The sequence below is a fragment of the Orbicella franksi genome, chromosome 1, assembly GCF_964199315.1.
Source record: "Orbicella franksi chromosome 1, jaOrbFran1.1, whole genome shotgun sequence".
Lineage (NCBI taxonomy): Eukaryota > Metazoa > Cnidaria > Anthozoa > Scleractinia > Merulinidae > Orbicella > Orbicella franksi.
In genome coordinates, this window is record NC_138145.1 from 27,570,574 (window position 1) to 27,588,182 (window position 17,609).

The 17,609-nt window shown below is 37.8% G+C and overlaps 2 protein-coding genes across 2 annotated transcripts; both read right to left on the bottom strand.

Annotated features, from left to right (window-relative positions):
• Positions 1–589: 589 nt before the first annotated feature.
• Positions 590–7,632, bottom strand: LOC145500570 (protein PRRC1-like). Its single transcript, XM_081480092.1, has 5 exons — positions 7,070–7,632; positions 6,364–6,418; positions 5,507–5,777; positions 4,433–4,653; positions 590–3,650 (listed from the first exon to the last, which is right to left on the bottom strand). Exons 1-5 carry the CDS (start codon positions 7,490–7,492, stop codon positions 3,538–3,540), a joined length of 1,083 nt encoding a protein of 360 aa, XP_081336218.1. The 5' UTR covers positions 7,493–7,632; the 3' UTR covers positions 590–3,537.
• Positions 7,633–8,002: 370 nt separating this feature from the next.
• Positions 8,003–17,480, bottom strand: LOC145500573 (lysosomal acid glucosylceramidase-like). The gene is made up of 6 exons (XM_081480093.1): positions 15,880–17,480; positions 12,545–13,013; positions 11,679–11,936; positions 10,895–11,018; positions 10,103–10,237; positions 8,003–9,235 (listed from the first exon to the last, which is right to left on the bottom strand). The coding sequence occupies exons 1-6, from the start codon at positions 16,238–16,240 to the stop codon at positions 8,993–8,995; spliced, it is 1,590 nt and encodes a 529-aa protein (XP_081336219.1). The 5' UTR covers positions 16,241–17,480; the 3' UTR covers positions 8,003–8,992.
• Between the last annotated feature and the right edge of the window lie 129 nt (positions 17,481–17,609).

The window sequence follows — 17,609 nt, forward strand, 5'->3', positions numbered from 1 at the left end:
CTGGACCGTAGCCAGTGCGAGGCAAACCGAGGCAGTTGCCTCAGACCCTTGTTTTTGGGTTTTGTTGTTGTTGTTTTTTGTTGAATAGGGAAAGTAAAACACTGCTTAATACCAAGGAAGAGAATTTACTATGGAAATTGCCTCAGTCATAATATTTTTCTGGCTACGCCCCTGCATTTCCGATTGAACTAGCCTCTTCCCGCCTCTTCCAGGCGTCCAGTTAATTGGGGCGCAAGGGCGAAAAACATTCACTAATTACTGCAAAATAGCCAGTCAACGGTCATGTTTCAAACCAGGGAACAGTGCTTGCTTTCTCTCTGAAATAGGATCAGAGAGGTCACGTGTCAATGCGTAACTTAGGGGCGACACGTCTCACTGATTGGACAGTGATTAGACCAATCATCATCTCCTTATTGAACCATGAAGGTCAACCGATACCGTTGCTGGTTTTTCGAAAGTTACATATAATTGTGCATTCTGCGTTCATTGTGGGACACACTGATATCCCAGGTGAAATTAAGACTATGATTTTCTGCGATTTCAGGTGTTTCTCTCTGTCTTTGAACGCTACAATATCTTAACTCATTGTGTACCATAGCATAGTTATACAAAAACGCGGTTTTTTTTGTGAATTTGATATTGCGCATGCGCACTTAACCATGGCGTGTTTAACAAGAGTTTTAACTAGCTTTCCTTTAGACCTTTTCATGACTAGATGTTTTTTTTTTTACTTAATTGTGAATTCTTCAGTGCGTAGAGATAAAATTAACCCTTATAACGTAAGCCTCATCAGGTGGTTTTCTCCCTCTCCCCCCACCTTGCCTCCCAGCGTCTTCTCAAGACTTAATTCAAAGTGATTACTGCACTTTTCCTCTGCGGGTTGGGTAGGGTGTATTTACTACGGCATTGTCCTTCGTGGATTAAACACCCTTTAAAAGATTCTCATATATCTTCTTAAAAAGAAGCACAATATTTTCGTGACCAGCGAGAACTACCTCCGCCATTGAAATAAGTCACGCAAGCTTTTGCAATTATAAATGTCACGCCATGCTTTTGTACATCGTAAAAGGAAGATTCACATAAGAAGGCAAAACCAATTTTTAAATAGTTTATTGTTTTGTCAGATTCCTTACTTAATAGGTACGATAAGGTATTATCATTGTCATTAACATTACAAATGTTTAATCTTAAATGTATGTATGAGTCAACATCTGACTTTGTATTCTCTTGATAACTTAATTCCCAGCAGTTATTGATAATAGTGAAAAGCTGACAGTGATATGGGTATGGAGAAAATTCATCAACTGTGGACTACAGTTTTAATGATTCTCTGCAATTGCACCACATGTCCAGACAAACCAGTAAGAATAACATTAACTACTGTCCTGACTTCCACTAATAAATGACTTACATACTACTTTGTCAATATAGTTATTATTCCTCTTAGCTGATGAAATTCCAGGTTTTGTGTAGATGCTTGGATTTGTCAGCATAATGCCCTTCCCCAGAAAGATTGTGTGAGGACCATTTATTGTTTATTTGTTTATTTTTTGCCATTTATAAATATAAAAATGTCACATCAGTGTATAGTATAGGCAAGGAAGCCCAGAGAAGCCTCTGACAGATGTGAAGAGCTAGGTTTAGTGAGTTCCCATTAGATATTATAGCGACCATTGACTGAAATATGAATGATCCACAAATAATTAATCTCAGTCAGCAGCTGTAGATAGCAACCTTTCTTTTACTTACATACTATATGATGGTATACTGCATACGACAAAGTGTAATGTTCGGCTTATGTATAACTGAATGTAATACAATGTCACAACTGATAGACCACATGCCTTGTCACCAAGAGTCTGAAGTAAGAGAATGCATTTGTTGTTTTTCTTTTGTTCTATATTTTCCTGTTCCCAATCTACTCCCTAATAATTCCTGTTTGCAAGCAATTTCTGACGACAGTTGCACCTCTTAAATCTGGACTAGGGACACCCAGGGGGCAGATTTAAGTGCCCTTACTACAGAGGTGTCTGTATCATGGAAGTATCTTAAAGGAGAGGTTTGACTGTATTTTATGTTATGGTATGGTATTGTACCACAAGATTAATAATTACTGTACAATAAACTTTGCATTTATACACATTTAAATTACAATTTCTAATAATATTACATGTAATAATATTAAATATTAAACAAGGCATCTACCTACCCTACAAAGCGTCTAAAAGAGTTAGAGATGGTAGGGAAGATCACTCCCTGTCATCCTGTTTTTAATTGATGAAAAGTGATTGGACTACATGTACTTGAATAAAATAAACGCATGCATGCATGGAATCCAGGCAGTACCTTATTACAAGTGCATGTGTTAACTCAATCATAACAATACTACAATGTATGAACACTGCTTGAGACAAAACCTCTTGCTTGCCGATCTAGTATTCAACATATTAAGCTTATTATCATGTCTCCACACAGTATCAAGAGAATGACAGAAAAATAAAGCAATAATTGCTCTATTTTTTACTTTGAAATAATTGACTGAAAGAATACAATTCATTGTATGACTGGTTTAGGGAACAGAGATTGCACCCAGCTTTTGGTTGGTTTAGGGAGCAAAACAAGCAAAATGTACTGTTCAAGACTGCCCTTTGATGTCGCACACTTTTCAACATCAAACAAGGCTCTCTCCTTATTAGGAACTGCTCTAAAGAAAATGTAACACTGATGTGATGTTTCACAAAATTCTGGAAACTAAAATTATGTAACATAACCGGAGGGGAAAGTTGAAATTTTGAGATTTTCCCAAAATAAAATAAAAAGAAATAAATTGGGATTTACCATTCTGGCTGTTAATGTGCATATGAAGAAAATTACTCAACTGTTTGTGTTTGCACCATTTCGCGCGTATCTCCTAGACAATGTCATTGAACTAAATTGAACTTTAACTCTCAAGCTGGAAGGTGACTGAAGTGGGAGACCATATTAGCAAAGTGAAAACACCATAAGGTATGCCCATTCATGCAGAATATTTCTTTTCCAGTGGCACGTTGTTGTCTAATAGTTACAGTCAAACGAAATGTTTTACAAATCAAACTTGTCACAGTATATAACTAGTACTGCTACTAACAACAAAACAAATCAATCAGAGGGCAATCTCCAACAAGAGTTATGGTTTTGTGGAAGGCTATTCGTGTGGGAAAAAAAAAAAAAACTTTTCCTAGTTTTGATTGGCTAAAGCCATAGTATCTTTTTTGCATGGGGGTGACTTAATGAATGAACAAATCGCGAGGTTAAGAAAGCGCATCACCCAAGCAATGGCCCCTTGCATGCATTTACCTGTATCATGAATGTGCTTGATAATAATTTATTTGTAAAACTTTTGAAAGGGTAAAGAACTGAGTAATTGTAGTCATCCATCCTGAAAAGGACTTGGTAGGTGGTCTACGCTAGCTACAACCTTTCAAAACTTATACATAATATTAAAAAGCATATTTAGAAGTTTTTTTAAATCCATGTATGAGAATTATTTTAAATCTGCTACATAACCAATGCATTTTCCAACAGCGAGTCAGCACTAGCTTTTAACCTGTCTCTAAACTGCCCTGCTAATGTCCGTGCTGCCAGTGTTAGAATTTGTCTTTTAGAAGAACCTTGAAGAAACAAGAAAATCAAAACATGAAATAAGGCTAAATTGCTGGAACACCAAACACATCTATGTACATGTAGGTTGTGGTTGGTAAAAAAAACAAAAACAAAAACAAAAACAAAAACAGATCTCTCATGTGATGTTGTTACACTAATTTGATGAACGAAAAAGAAACATCAGCAATGTTTGAGACCTCAGCTGATTGCTGTTTCCCTAAGGTCATGACAAAAAGTACACCCAGCCAGAGACAAAACTGGGAAATCTTCACCGCTATGTCATCCAAATATTTTTTTTTCTAGGTGTGAGCCACAATGGCCTGTCGTAAGTACGGACTTCACTTATTCTTGATTGTGAGCTGGGATTTTCTTGACTTCAGTTACACAGATTAGTTCAATTAAAGTAATAGATTTCAAGAAAAATTCAACCCTAGTATAGGCAGGATAACTGAAGTAGAAGACACCAATGGCTGTAGACCCTTGCCCTCTAAGGGGGGTACTGTTCATATGGGTTGATTCTATGCAAAAAAAAAAAAAACATTGCCTAAAGTTTGCTTTTTGTTACAATTTGGGCTACTACAAATTATATTTCTGTTTAACATTCCATAAATGTAGGTTCAAACATTTCCCTGAAGTTAGTAATCACAATTTGACACCTGGGCTGAAATTATTTTATCATCCCTTGTGCTTGCAGTTCTACTGGCAATATCCCATCTTGATGTACCTATATCCTAAGGTTCATTTGCAACAGTTACATTGTATACAATTTAGACCTGCATGTACTGTGTACCTGAAATTTTAGAATGCCAATCACCATGTGCCTGTCCAGATCCTATGATAACTTCTCCAAGAGTAAATGACAGACCTGACCACCTCAGGTTATAATTGGATGGTGTGCTTTCTTCTGCCTTGGTGATGTACACTTTAGGGATGTGAATTGCTTGGGAAAATGTTTCAAGCTCTAACTTTGATGTCGGGTCATTCAGTGCAAGACAGGTCAAACCAAACCACCTGAAGAGTAAATAAGTACATGTGCAGTACTTAATCACATGATTTGATGCATAATTTGAAAATAATATTAAGCACTTGCATGCATGAAATGAATTTCATTCTTTGAAAAATCTCTGAAAATATTAGGGGAGCTTTGCATATTTTGGAACAGTCAAAATATATGGCATTGTATTAGACTTTTTGATTATAATTCTCCATTATTGACTACATCTAAATGTATTTCATGGCATCACAGTATGCTCAGAGTGAGAGACCTCTGATGTTCAGTTCATAACTGCATCATACCACATTCTTGAGCAAAAGTAAACTCGTTTAGACCTCTTTTCAAATATAAGCCAAAATATGTTGAAAAAGAAAACTCCACCTTCAAATAAGAAATGCATTCAATCAAGCAAACAGCCTTAGCATCCCATGCATGAGGAGTATTGCCTGAATACCCTGTGCCACAGATAAAAATGTACATATACATTCTTTCAGAGTCAATGGGCACTAGAACTGCCGACCCATCAGGGTTTTCCAATCCCCATGACTGACAATTAATATATCAAACACACTGTGTTTGACCACATTTCCAAACGCCGCAAAGAGAGTTGAAAATATGATGCATAGCGCAGTATTTTTGACGAACTTTGAGGTGTTTGGAAATGTGGTCAAACACGGTCTTTCAAGTTTGATATATCTTCTCAATCGACAATAAAACTAAGGAGAAAACGGAGAAATATAATGTTACCGTAAAAATCTATGCTTATTAAGATTAGAAATCCAAACACCATCGCGGTCATCATTTCCTTTGTTTAAACTTGATGAATTTTTTAAAGAGTTTGAGAAGTACATGTAGTACCCTGTAACTTACTTGCCAGGTAGCAGTTCTGACACCATTTCCTCCACTCCAATGATCACCTGTCCCTCTTGAACCTTTTTCCCTCTCATTAGGTTTGCTATTCTGTGCTGTGCACCCTTCACACCTGCCGAGAACCCCACAGGTAAGGGTGCAATCCCTGATGCAGAGGAATGCGACTGAACTACCACATGCTCAAACACTTGAAGGAAACCATCCTTTATTGCTTCAATGGCTTCTGCATCAGTACTTGTTACAGCTAAGCTTATAGACTGGTCCCTTCCATCTGTTGATCGGGAATTCAGGAATGAGATGCACTATATAAAACTCTATTAGTAGCACACTTTTCAGGCTATTCCAGTGATGCAGGCCAAGTATCATTTACATTTTGGATTTGAAATTGCCAAAAATGGGCAACATTTACTGTTATATTGAATTATTTTTTACCCATTAAGACAGTTGACTTAGCATCCTCAAAGGACCACACAGTCTAAAACTACTGCATTGGCCTGTGTTTTGAACTCAGAAAATCCAAGTTTGATACAAAAGCTCATGGAAATCCCAACATGTACATGTACATGTAACTGCAAAAAGAGATTTCAACTATGTGCTATTGCAACCAATTCTGGGTCTTTTGTAACAGTAAACTAGTATAATTATTCCATTTGGGAAGTGTAATTTCCTATAGCTTGGCTTGTGTTCTTGAGCAAGAAACTAAAGACCCTAAATTGCTGACAGTCCCAACCTCAACCCAGGCAACATGCCAAAATGCTGCTGGGGGGCAGGGGGTAACCTGAGTTTAAGACTAACGCATTGGCAGGATTAATGGAACAAGTTACAAGTACATAAAAAGAAGAACTAAAATTTCTTACACATATAATCCTCCATTTCTGGGTCAAGTGTTGTAATCACACTTTCAACAGAAGTCTAGGAAAGAAGAATATAACAAAATCATAACCACAGACCGCATGCACATTATGTTTTATCTTCGTACAAGCAAAGCTGTCATTAAGGGCTGTATGACTGATGGGCCCTTGATGTTAAGGGTGAACTAATGCTAATTGTTGACATAATTCCCCTAGAGTGCATTGAGTTTATTACAGGTGTGAAAATAAAGGCAACAGCTGACTCAAAACTTGAAGACAGCACTGACATGATATCTAGGAGATTAGAAAACCCACTCCAACAGGTCAGACTGGAAATTTGGTGAAAGGCCAGGAGGCTCCCAGTTGCCAGTATGGAAATAACAAATTATTCCAGCCTCACGTGGTGTATTATGCTTAAGAATTTAACTACGGAAAATATTTTGTATAATTTGGGAGAAATCAAATTTCAATCAGTACTGTGTCAAAACCTTCTTTTACAAAGTGTTTTATAAGATTTGAAGGCAGTCATTTTTAAGTTACTGTTACTTTATGTTAAGTTTACCGGGCTTTAAGCTTAAACTACAATAATTTAAAAATATTTACATGTAAAACCCAAGCTTAATCGGGCTTGAGCCTATAAGCTTCTATTTACATAGTAACTAAAACTTACAGACCCTAAGATAAACGCAGAAGAAAAGTTTATGCCCAATACCTTGGTCTTCTCTACAATATTTCTACCGATGTTTTGCGTAGTTTGTAACCCAACCGACACAGCACTGGACATCCAGCCCCAAACTCCTCCACTTTGTTCCTCGTCGCTGTCTTGACCAGAATTCTGTCTTTGCCACGTTGATGACGATGAACTCGAAGAAACATTCGCTGAACTCTTACTACTCGACGTATTTTCCGAAAGAATGGAAGAAGAAAGGTCCGGCCTTATTTTTTGCTGAACAGGGCTTGCTGTTAGTCGATCTACAGGCTGCGAAGGAGTTGAGGTCACGGCTGATAAACTCGATGTTTTGTCCGTAGAAGAAACAGAAGACGAAACGTTAGACGTTGCGCTTGGCGAAGTAGAGTCAATTTTTACGTAGCCCTCCTCTTCCAAAGCGCTTTCCACTTCTTTCACAATGTCCATGTTGTGTGGAGAACCTTGAAATCTTAGAAACTCTTTAATAATCCTTTCGTCGGGTATAGTTTGCGCCAGAAATAAAAGTTACGTACATTGAACACAAGACAAGTACTGAAGATTCCATCCACTGGTGAATAGGCACCATGGTAGAGCCTCGCTTTCGCGTAAGAAAAAAAAAAAATGCATATATATTATGAAAGGGAGGGGTGGGAGGGTGAGTTAATGACTTTTGTAATGACGTTTGTTTCTCCTTGGCCAATCAGATTCCATGATAGAATGAAACTCGAGTGCTCCTCGCAGCGAATACCTCACGCAGTAGTTCTGGGGTTATTTGAGCTAAACTGTGATTGGCTTAGAATTCCTACGTCACGGAAATCGTTTTCTGGCTCGGGTTTGCAGACGTTATTTTTTGGCGGAACCAAGTGACAGCCGGAAATACGTCTGTGTTTGCAGGCTAGATAAAGGAGGGTGAGAAAGTGGGCATCATTTCGTCACCACGCCAAAGAAACAAAAAGAAAATTTTTAATTAACTTTATTTCCACGCTAACAGACCAAAAAAAAAAACACTACGTACAATGAAAAATACTTACAATACAACACTACAGTACAACATTTATCTACTACCTACTTGGTTATAGTTACAGTATTTACATTCCAGAAAAATTAGAATTATACTGGGCCTTGGCACTTATATGGATCAGGAATGGAAATGCCCAAACATTGTATTTAAGTCTTGAGTATTATGCTACATTTGATGCTCAGGTCTGGGCTTGGCCCAAAGTTAAAACACTCTACCAGGTTCAAGCAACTACTATGCTATTCCCTGGCCTGGATCCAGGGATTCTATATTCGTTAGACTTTAATTACCTAACTACAAGTCAACCCCTATTAAACAGCCAACCTTGGGGAAATGGATAGTGGCCGCTTAAAGGGGGCTGGCAGTTTAATAGAGGCAAAGACTACACAAGAACCATCATCGGGACTTTGATTACTGGCAGCCTAATAGGGGTGGCCATTTAATAGGTGGCCACTTAATAGGAGTTCCAGACTGTAGTCTGTTTTGACTTACTCCAAAGCATTTGACATGGCTTTCCTGACAGTTTACTAGTGCCCCTTAATTGTATGCTCCATGATGGAAAGAAAAAGACACTGTAAGACTTAGATGTAATACCCAAGAACAAAATGCACTGGACCGGGCATGGCGGCATGCCAGAACTTTCTGGTCAACTCTAATCTGAAGTCCTATGGGTCTCAAGCCTTTAGTTTCAGCCTGTGAACTCTGGAACAGTCTACCTCATAGCATCTGTTCATGTGACAATTTAAGTAAAAAAATATATCCTTTTTCAAACTTTTAAAAAGACTTTTATTCGTAGTGATTGTATCTTTTTTAATTATTACTTTTAGTTGTGTATTTTGAAAATACTATGATGTGCCTAGAGCAGGAGAGGACAGGTCCTTTTAAAGTGTTAATATTATTGTTATTATAAAAAATCATTAGCACTACTGCTACCAAATGTAAGTCTGAATTGAATAAGATGGAATAGTTTCTGTGATGATTCCCAGCTTTTGGTCAATGATCTCAAAGGTAATATTTCTTGGCTCTGGGTTAAGAATCACCAACACTGTGTTTATCTCTGGTGTTAAAAAACCAATAAACTCCAGGGAAGTTTCTTCAGAGCTGTTAACTTCAATTCTTTGCGATCCAGGTGGAACAAACTTGCTGAAATGGCCAAGATGATAAAACATAGGCTGCAAAAATAAAGCAAAGTCATGTGCATTTGAAACTAATAACTGTTAATAAGCAAGCAGTGGTTTAATGTTTAACTGATAGAACTGATGCTTCTTGTGGTATACCCCTACTTGTTCTCTGCAAGAGACATCTAAGATCTGCTTGACTTTGTCTGATTTGCCAATACTGGTAGGGTCTAATTGCGGTTAGAGTGGCCTAGAGAAACTGGCTGAGACTGAAGTGGCCGGGGATGGGGTGGGGTTTGGTGCCCATCCTTGACTAAAGAGCCTGTTCACAGGCTACCAAGTAGGTAATCATTCAGGGTAAGTCTACACAAGTAAAAAAAAAACGTCTTGAAGCTCAGATATCTTTGTTGCTGAGAAAAAGTTTTGAGCAAATGACAAAAGACTCTTTTAAGAGGAATAGGCCAGGAGAAGAGGAGGAGAGAAATTAGTAATGTTTGCAAGAATATGTAGCTGGATAGATCTACATAATAAAGTGTATTATCGTTTGTCTCACGATGTAGTCACTTGAGATGTAGATCGCGACGTTTCGACTGCTTACTGCTAGTCTTCTTCAGGCGATAAGGTCGACTGATTGCACGGTATCATTTATATCACAAAGGTCGGCTGTGATTGGTGCATTTCGATCCTCCTTTGTGATATAAATGATACCGTGCAATCAGTCGACCTTATCGCCCGAAGAAGACTAGCAGTAAGCAGTCGAAACGTCGCGATCTACATCTCAAGTGACTACATCGTGAGACAAACGATAATACACTTTATTATTGCATCCACCACGATGAATAACAACAACCTTTTCCTCGACATAGATCTACATGTTTACGCACAGCTGTTAATATCATGGATACAATGTTTATGACACACCTGTTTATAGAATACTCCATTCTCGGCATCAACAATGATTGGTGAATCAACAAAGTTCTTCACCCAGTTGGGTCCTCCTTCCATGTTCAGAGCTAGGTTCCAGTCCACCCATCCAGTAGACCAATGGGATAAATTCTATATATGATTAGAACATTAAAGTCATTGTTGTTATTGTCAAAACCTTTTTGTTGCCTAATGACCCATCAGGATTTAGCAAAGAAGAATGTACCACTTGCTCCAACTTTTGATTCTCTCCTGACCCCTGTGGAAATTCCAGTTTAACTTTATATTTTCCTTTAGAAACATTGACCTATGAAACCCCTCCCCCCCCCCACTGAATTTCCAATGACCTCCCCCCTCAGACTACACTAGGATGGGAGAAAATTGAGAGGGGATGCTGTGACCAGATGAGGCTAATCACCTCAAACATTTAAATTGATTTACATTTACTTGACAAATTTAATAATAACGTTTATGTGAAGAAATGTTTGTTTTCCAACAATGCAAATTGAGAAGTGTGAAAAGTGAACTGATCAACATGACACGAACGTGGGACAAAGAAAAAAATATCTGAGTCCGTGACATTTCATTACTGAGCTTAAAATTCACCATCTTTATTCACTAATGCCAATTGACTTTCTGTAGAACCTAATATAGAAGTTGTAAAGAACAAGTGAACTTGTCATCCCATTTTCCTTGTTTTGATAAAATTTTACAAAGTTGTTAATAAAAATACATCTAGACATTTCCACCATTTGATTTAACTAGGTAAATATTGAACAAGGTACATGCCTCAATAACACTGTGGGAGTACTCATTTCCTCTTGACCACTGTCCAAGATGGACCCCTCTCTCAGAAGGTGGTCCTGTCCAGCCAGCACAGGCTTCAGTGTTAAGAATAAAGTAATTGAGGAATCTGTGATATGTTTTGTAATGTAAAATACATGAAATTATTGAATGTTAGTATCTGTACTTAACATGCATACTCTAGACACATACAGACTGATACACATACACATACAGTGTCTTCCATAAGGTTAATTACAGTATGTCTAAATTCAAGTACACCAACCAGTGGATTCCTACACCTACAGGGCTATCAAATTATTTTGACAAACCAGAGGATCATTGTGAAACCTGGCCGTGAACACTCAAAACAAATAAAATAGCAGTTGCCTAATCACTAGGAACATTTAAAGTATTGACAACGTGACATTTCTCTAGTAAATGACATGTATGTAATTTTGAAACTGATCCTTTATTTGTTACAAAATAATAGTTGATAGAGGGGAATGGTTATGAAGCCTGGGAAACCTTAGCAAAAGGGTGAGCAAAGATGCCAAAACTTCAGTTGAAAGGTCCATGTCTTGCACTCATACATTATGAATGAATTGCATAACCAAATTGTTTCCATTGGCTAGTCATTCAGACAGAAGAAAACAGCTTCAAAAGTATTTTGTGATTGGTAAAGGTCAAACATAAAATAAAGAACTGTTGGCTATGGTTAAAATTTTAAATAAATACATTCTGTATATATAAAAATAAAAGAGACAATAATTAATATTTTGCAGCTCACTTCTTGTGTGTTGCTGTAAGTACATCAGGGCTTGTCTGTTCCTCTCTGTACCAGTGTGCAGCAATCCCGGAAACATATTTAGCAGTTTCATAATCACCAAGGATAGTATCAGCCCATGGTTCAACAAAGTTTCGTGAGTCATCTAACATCATCACCTTTACATCAGAGTAGCCAAACATTGCCAAGGTTGGTCCCAAGTCTTCTTTAATAAAATCTCTTTCCATTTCTGCTGTGAAACCCATACATTGAAAAGCATACCTACAAGCAAAAGGTCAAAAACATTTTTCGAATGGTTTGGCTGGCTACATCATAGGTAGATACATATGCTGGCTAGATCTTAAGTCTAGAAAAGTAACTGGTTTGCATTACAACACTGCATAATTGGCTTCATAAACTCGTATCACTTTTTCATCCATATTTGGGAAGTAAAACCAAACCCATTATTGTGACTCGTAAGCACACATTAATTTTTCACACGCTTCACATCAGCTACACGTATTTACTTCAAGTTTTGATTAGTTCACTGGATTGTCTGTGTCCTTTGCGACTGGCTATCTAGAGTGATTTACATTAGTTTCGGTTTTACAACTCTCATATTGAAAACTGCTCAATTAAAAGATCTACTGGTAATTAAATTTGCAGAATTCATTTTGTACCACCTGATCTGTTTTGGAATGAAAATTACAGGCAAAAAAGTGCAACTCAATGCGCCCATTTTACTAAGAATCAATGGAGTGTGCATGACATACACTGACCTTCATGAACACAACTTTTTTGCAGTAGTCACTGCATTTTGACATTTATTTAGGTAGCTTATAAAATGAATCAAACACAAGCAATCTCAGCAGCCTCACATGACCACATACCCTTTGATATATCCAGTTGATGGTTCATTCTCAACTGTAAGTCCCCAAATCTTCACTCCATTGTCTTCATAGGCCTTGATAAACTTTGCAAAGTACAGGGCCCAAGCTTTGTGATATTTGTCACCAGCGACACCCTTCAACTGTCCAGCACCCTGCATCTTGCCATTCGTCTTCATCCACGCAGGAGCGGCCCAGGGACTTCCAAAGAATGTCAGGTTCCGTCTACTCATCTCCACCGCAGATAACATGAGAGGAATCTTCAGATGGAAATCTTCTTTGGCCAAGGTAAAATTTACCATTTGAAAATCCCCTTCATGGTCATCATAAGAGTATGGACTGGTAGAAAAATCACAACTGGCCATGGGTATACGCCCAATGGAGTACTCAATGCCATCTTGAGAAAAGTAGGATGAGAGGAGTTTCTGTTGTAATGTGGAACTGATGTTTAAAATGTTAATTCCAGCAGCATCTGAAATGTGAGATAATAATGCACACAACATTTACAGTGTCACAACCATATCAAATATAAAATAGGTCAAAATTTATTGTTCTTGCATTTTGATTGGTTCTGACTTATGACCTGCTGGATTCATGACGGAAAAAAAGATGACATCGCTATCACTGTTTTTTGTTTCCTTATAATTTATATAACACAGTTAGACTCCATGCTATCATGCATCTGTTCAGTATTATATACCTTATTATAGGAAATTAATGCTTCATGAAATTAACACGAATTTCTGAAATTCGTGTTAATTTAAGTTGTGTTAATTTATGTAAATGTTAATTTCCGCATTGTTAACTAAGTTCTGCATTAATTTCTGTGACGTTAATTTCCATTATTTTCCCCCAAATCTGTGACACACTCCAGACATTCTTGACACAGCCAAAAAATAAATTTTATTCGCACACTTTACATTTCACATCAGTCTTTCACATAAGTAAATCGCTTACTGTACTCCCGGGGGGGGGGGGGGGGGGGGGGACTCCCATATGGAGTGGATGCGGATGTTCGTTGGAAATTTTGAATTTAACCCCTAAAAGAGACCAATCTGGGCGTGGCCGAAGCTTATGCAGACCCCTAAAAGAGACCAGTTTACAAAACACACAAATAAAAAGTATAGTGACTTTTAATGATGGCGAATTTGTTTATATGAATTGAGTAAATATAAAGAATCAAAATTCTTTCTGTTTTGTTATTTCTTTGCGTGCAACCCTTAACGAGACCTTGACAGCTAAAAATAATGACATTTTGCCCAGAACACCCTAAGTCAGACCAAAATCCAAAATTTACACCCCTAAGCGAGACGACGAGCATCACCGTCCATTCCATATGGGAGTCCCCCCCCCGGGACTGTACTTCAACTGAATTTTATTCATGTTCGCTGTCAGCTTTACAATGTTAAAATAAATTGGTTCCTGTTCTCAACAAATTCTGTTTTTTTTTTGGTGTAGCATAAAAGCTAATTTCCCTCATTTTGAAATTTTGTCCCTCTCTCGTGTTAATTTCCTTTATTAGGAAGCAAATTTACCTTCAATTCACGTTAATTTAAGTTGCGTTAATTTCAAATACATTAATTAACACGAGCGTTAATTTCCTATAATAAGGTATATAGTATGTCAAATTACTCTTTTGATCGGTTCTTTGCCATGCCTCTGTTCAGATGATGCCAAAATATGGTAAGAATATCAGTGACACATGGGTGTGTCACTTTTTTATTCTTACCACATTTTGAGGTCATCTGTGATCAATTACTGAACAGACGCACAGCAACATGGAATTTATTGCGTTATTTTTGTGTAAAAAAAATACCCTTCAGTCGGCTCGTCGGGTATGTTATGGACGCTTCAATGGATGAGTGAGTGAGTGAGTAAGTGAGTGAGTGAGTGAGAGGTGGATGTATGTCACACCAATCAGATTGGACGTACTATAAACAGCCAATCAAATTTCTTGTTGTAAAGGTAAATGGTATGTGAGAAGATTTGATCCCGATAGAGTTCAGAACGGCCATATTTATTCTTCTATAAAAAAGGAGGAAGTATTCATATATTGGGTTTACTTTGACATTTTCTGTGGGTTAGGCTGAGGATTTTAGTTATGAACGAGATGAGCCTTGAGGTTTGAAACTGTTCGTGAATTAGTAGTATGCAAATGAACGGGATATTTTCATTTTTAGTTACAAAGGTAACTTGATACTTCTGCTTTTCACAAGGAGTAAATTCAATTACAGGTCATGAATCATCGCTTCTAGTTCTTAGGACATGTTTTAGAGGGGATAGGACTTCAGATTTGAAACAGATCTAATGTTTACAATAGTAAGTGCGGGTAACGATTGTCTTGTTCTTGTGGCATGCAAATATAAAGAGATATTTTTGTTTTTTAGTTAGAAAGTATAATTTGACACTCTTGTTTTTCACAAGGGAGTAAATTCAATTAGAGCAGACGAATCGTCACCACTCTTTCCCATGAGACGTTTGCTATCTTTAGTAACAAATGGTAACTTAACACTTTTGTTTTATATGAGAGTGAATTCAATTAGAGCTGACAAGTTATAGGGTATTGTTCCCAGGATATTAAACAAGAAAAGCTTTCATTTCTGGACAGTTCTTACATCTCTGCAGTAGCAGTTTCACAGTTTTATTTGATGACATTCATTTCAGTCCGATATTTTTAAAGGTAAAAAGTATGAAAACTGTTCAAATGTTCTTTGAAGACTGTGCGGCACCAAGTTAAAGTGCAATTTAATTGAATCAGACTTTCAACGAGTCAGAAGTTTTTTTCTCTTTCTTTCTATATTCAGTGAAGTTGTGTTGTGTTGTGTTGTGTTGTGTAAAAAGGGTAAACGTACGACTCGTATAAAATGCAAAAAAGTCTCTAAATTAACTTGAGTATTTTTGAGCAAAAATTCCTCTTGGGGGTTGGAAGCGTTATGTGATCGGTGAGTGAGGGAGTTATGCATGTGCACGTGCCACACCAATCACAGTGCGGGTTGTATCAAAGAACGAATCAAATTGCCTGTTAGAAAATAAGATGGTATCTACATCAATCTGGAGACGTGTCAGATTACTTTAGTTTGTTCAGTCAAACATTTTATGGCTTACTATTTAGCTATCTTACCATGACCGATGTAACATCGCATGTACATCATAAATTCCCAGTTTGTTTCTTGCTGTACATCACAACCAAAAACACTTGTCAAATTAACCAAATCATTACTGTAAACAGCTCCATGAATGCTCCTATCTCCAACACTTCACACACGAAAAAAATAACTCTTGCACGCCTTGCGTGCCTATGTTTTGTTAGGGTGGTAATATAGCATTTCTGTACAAACCTGTGAAAGCACCTCCTATGCCAAGAATTGTTTGAAAAACTTCGCTCTGATTCACAGTAAACTTGACTTCAGCTTCAGCAAATTGTGATTTTCCTCCGTCTGAAGTCTGCCTTGCCTTCCCAGTTCTTAGGCTAAAGCGATCGCCTGCTTTTGAACTGGTGTACACGGCGTATTCATGTTCTGACAACGGAGTACTGCCCTTGCTAAACGAGTCGCATTCCAGCTCGTCCGAGCAAACACAGACGGTTCCATCATAACCGAAATCTTTACTGTGGCAGGCTGAATATTTTGGCGGCGAAAATTGCACCGCAGTTGTGAAGAAGGAGGAAAAGGCGAACAGAACGAAATATCCGCCCCCCATTTGTGCTGAAGGAACTATTTCGAGCAGGCGCTCGTTTCCAGTGTTCAGGTGTTGAGATGTGTCAGAGAGGCGGGAGGGGAGGGGAAAGTCTAGAGCGATATTACCTGTAAAAGAACTCTACACAGAGACGAAATGGATAAACCATGCCATGCACCCCAACTATTAACAAAATAACAAGGTCTGTGAAAAAACTGATTTCTGCGAAAAAGAATGATTCATTGACCAGTTAATTGATTGACCAACTGACGAAATTGAGTTAGTGATTGATTGATTGATTGATTGATTGATTGATTGATTGATTGATTGATTGATTGATTGATTGATTGATTGATTGATTGATTGATTGATTGATTGATTGATTGATTGATTCACAGTAGAACGGGGCCGGGGAGGACAGGATTGTCTGAACTTCTCGCTTGTAGTAGTTTTCACCTCATTGTGCTACGCAATATTACAAGATTTTTTCCTACCCTTCCTGGTTGGTGCCCTCTTAGAGCCCTCAGATTTTTCTGACGAAAGAAAAACGATTGATAACTCCTGCTCTAAAAATCGAAACAGTGTCTTTTACTTCATTTAGCTTTTGAAAGTTCATGTTACGCTGGCAACCCTCTGTCTAGGTAGACATGTCTCCCAGAGAGAAGGGTCGATGTTTCCTACCTACATGTCGCCGTTGCAGGATCTCTGTGGGAGGCTAGCCTACTGCAAGGCGCATCTTCAGAGAACTGAACATCCTTCACGCCGTGAAGGCAGCGCAAACAAACTTTGTGTATCCACCTGTTTGGTACTACACACGAGAAGGGTCTTCCCCATCCATCGCCTGAGGGACACACAGATACACTCTTTTTCAGTTTTATAAGACCTTTTTTTATAAGAAAGGTGAGGCTGAGATTGACCAAAATTTTAAGAACGTATTAAGAACATTCCCCAGGCTGAGAGTCGATTAAGACCGTTTTTATTTTGATCTGTATGTATTAAACGACAAGCATAAAATAAAGGTAACAAAAATGTAAATTAACCCAAATAACATTAACAATGGTTTTCTTATTGCATGACACACATCTCGGTTTGTAATAATCAGCAGTTCTCATTTATAACTGTTCCAAAATAATTTCCACACCACCAAAAGACCAAAGTCATCAGGTGATACAAAAAAATATAAGAACGTTCAGCCTCATCTCCAAAATCAGACGTTCTTATAAAAAACAAGAGTGTACCCCAATAGCCCAAGCCCTAGAATGTGTACTCTCTCCCCGAGAACTCTGCACACGCTTCTTCAGTGTGACAAATGTGGAAGGAATATTGCAATAATATTTGTTACAAATTTCAGTAGCTGGTAGACATATGAAATATTCGAATGGATCAATTATGC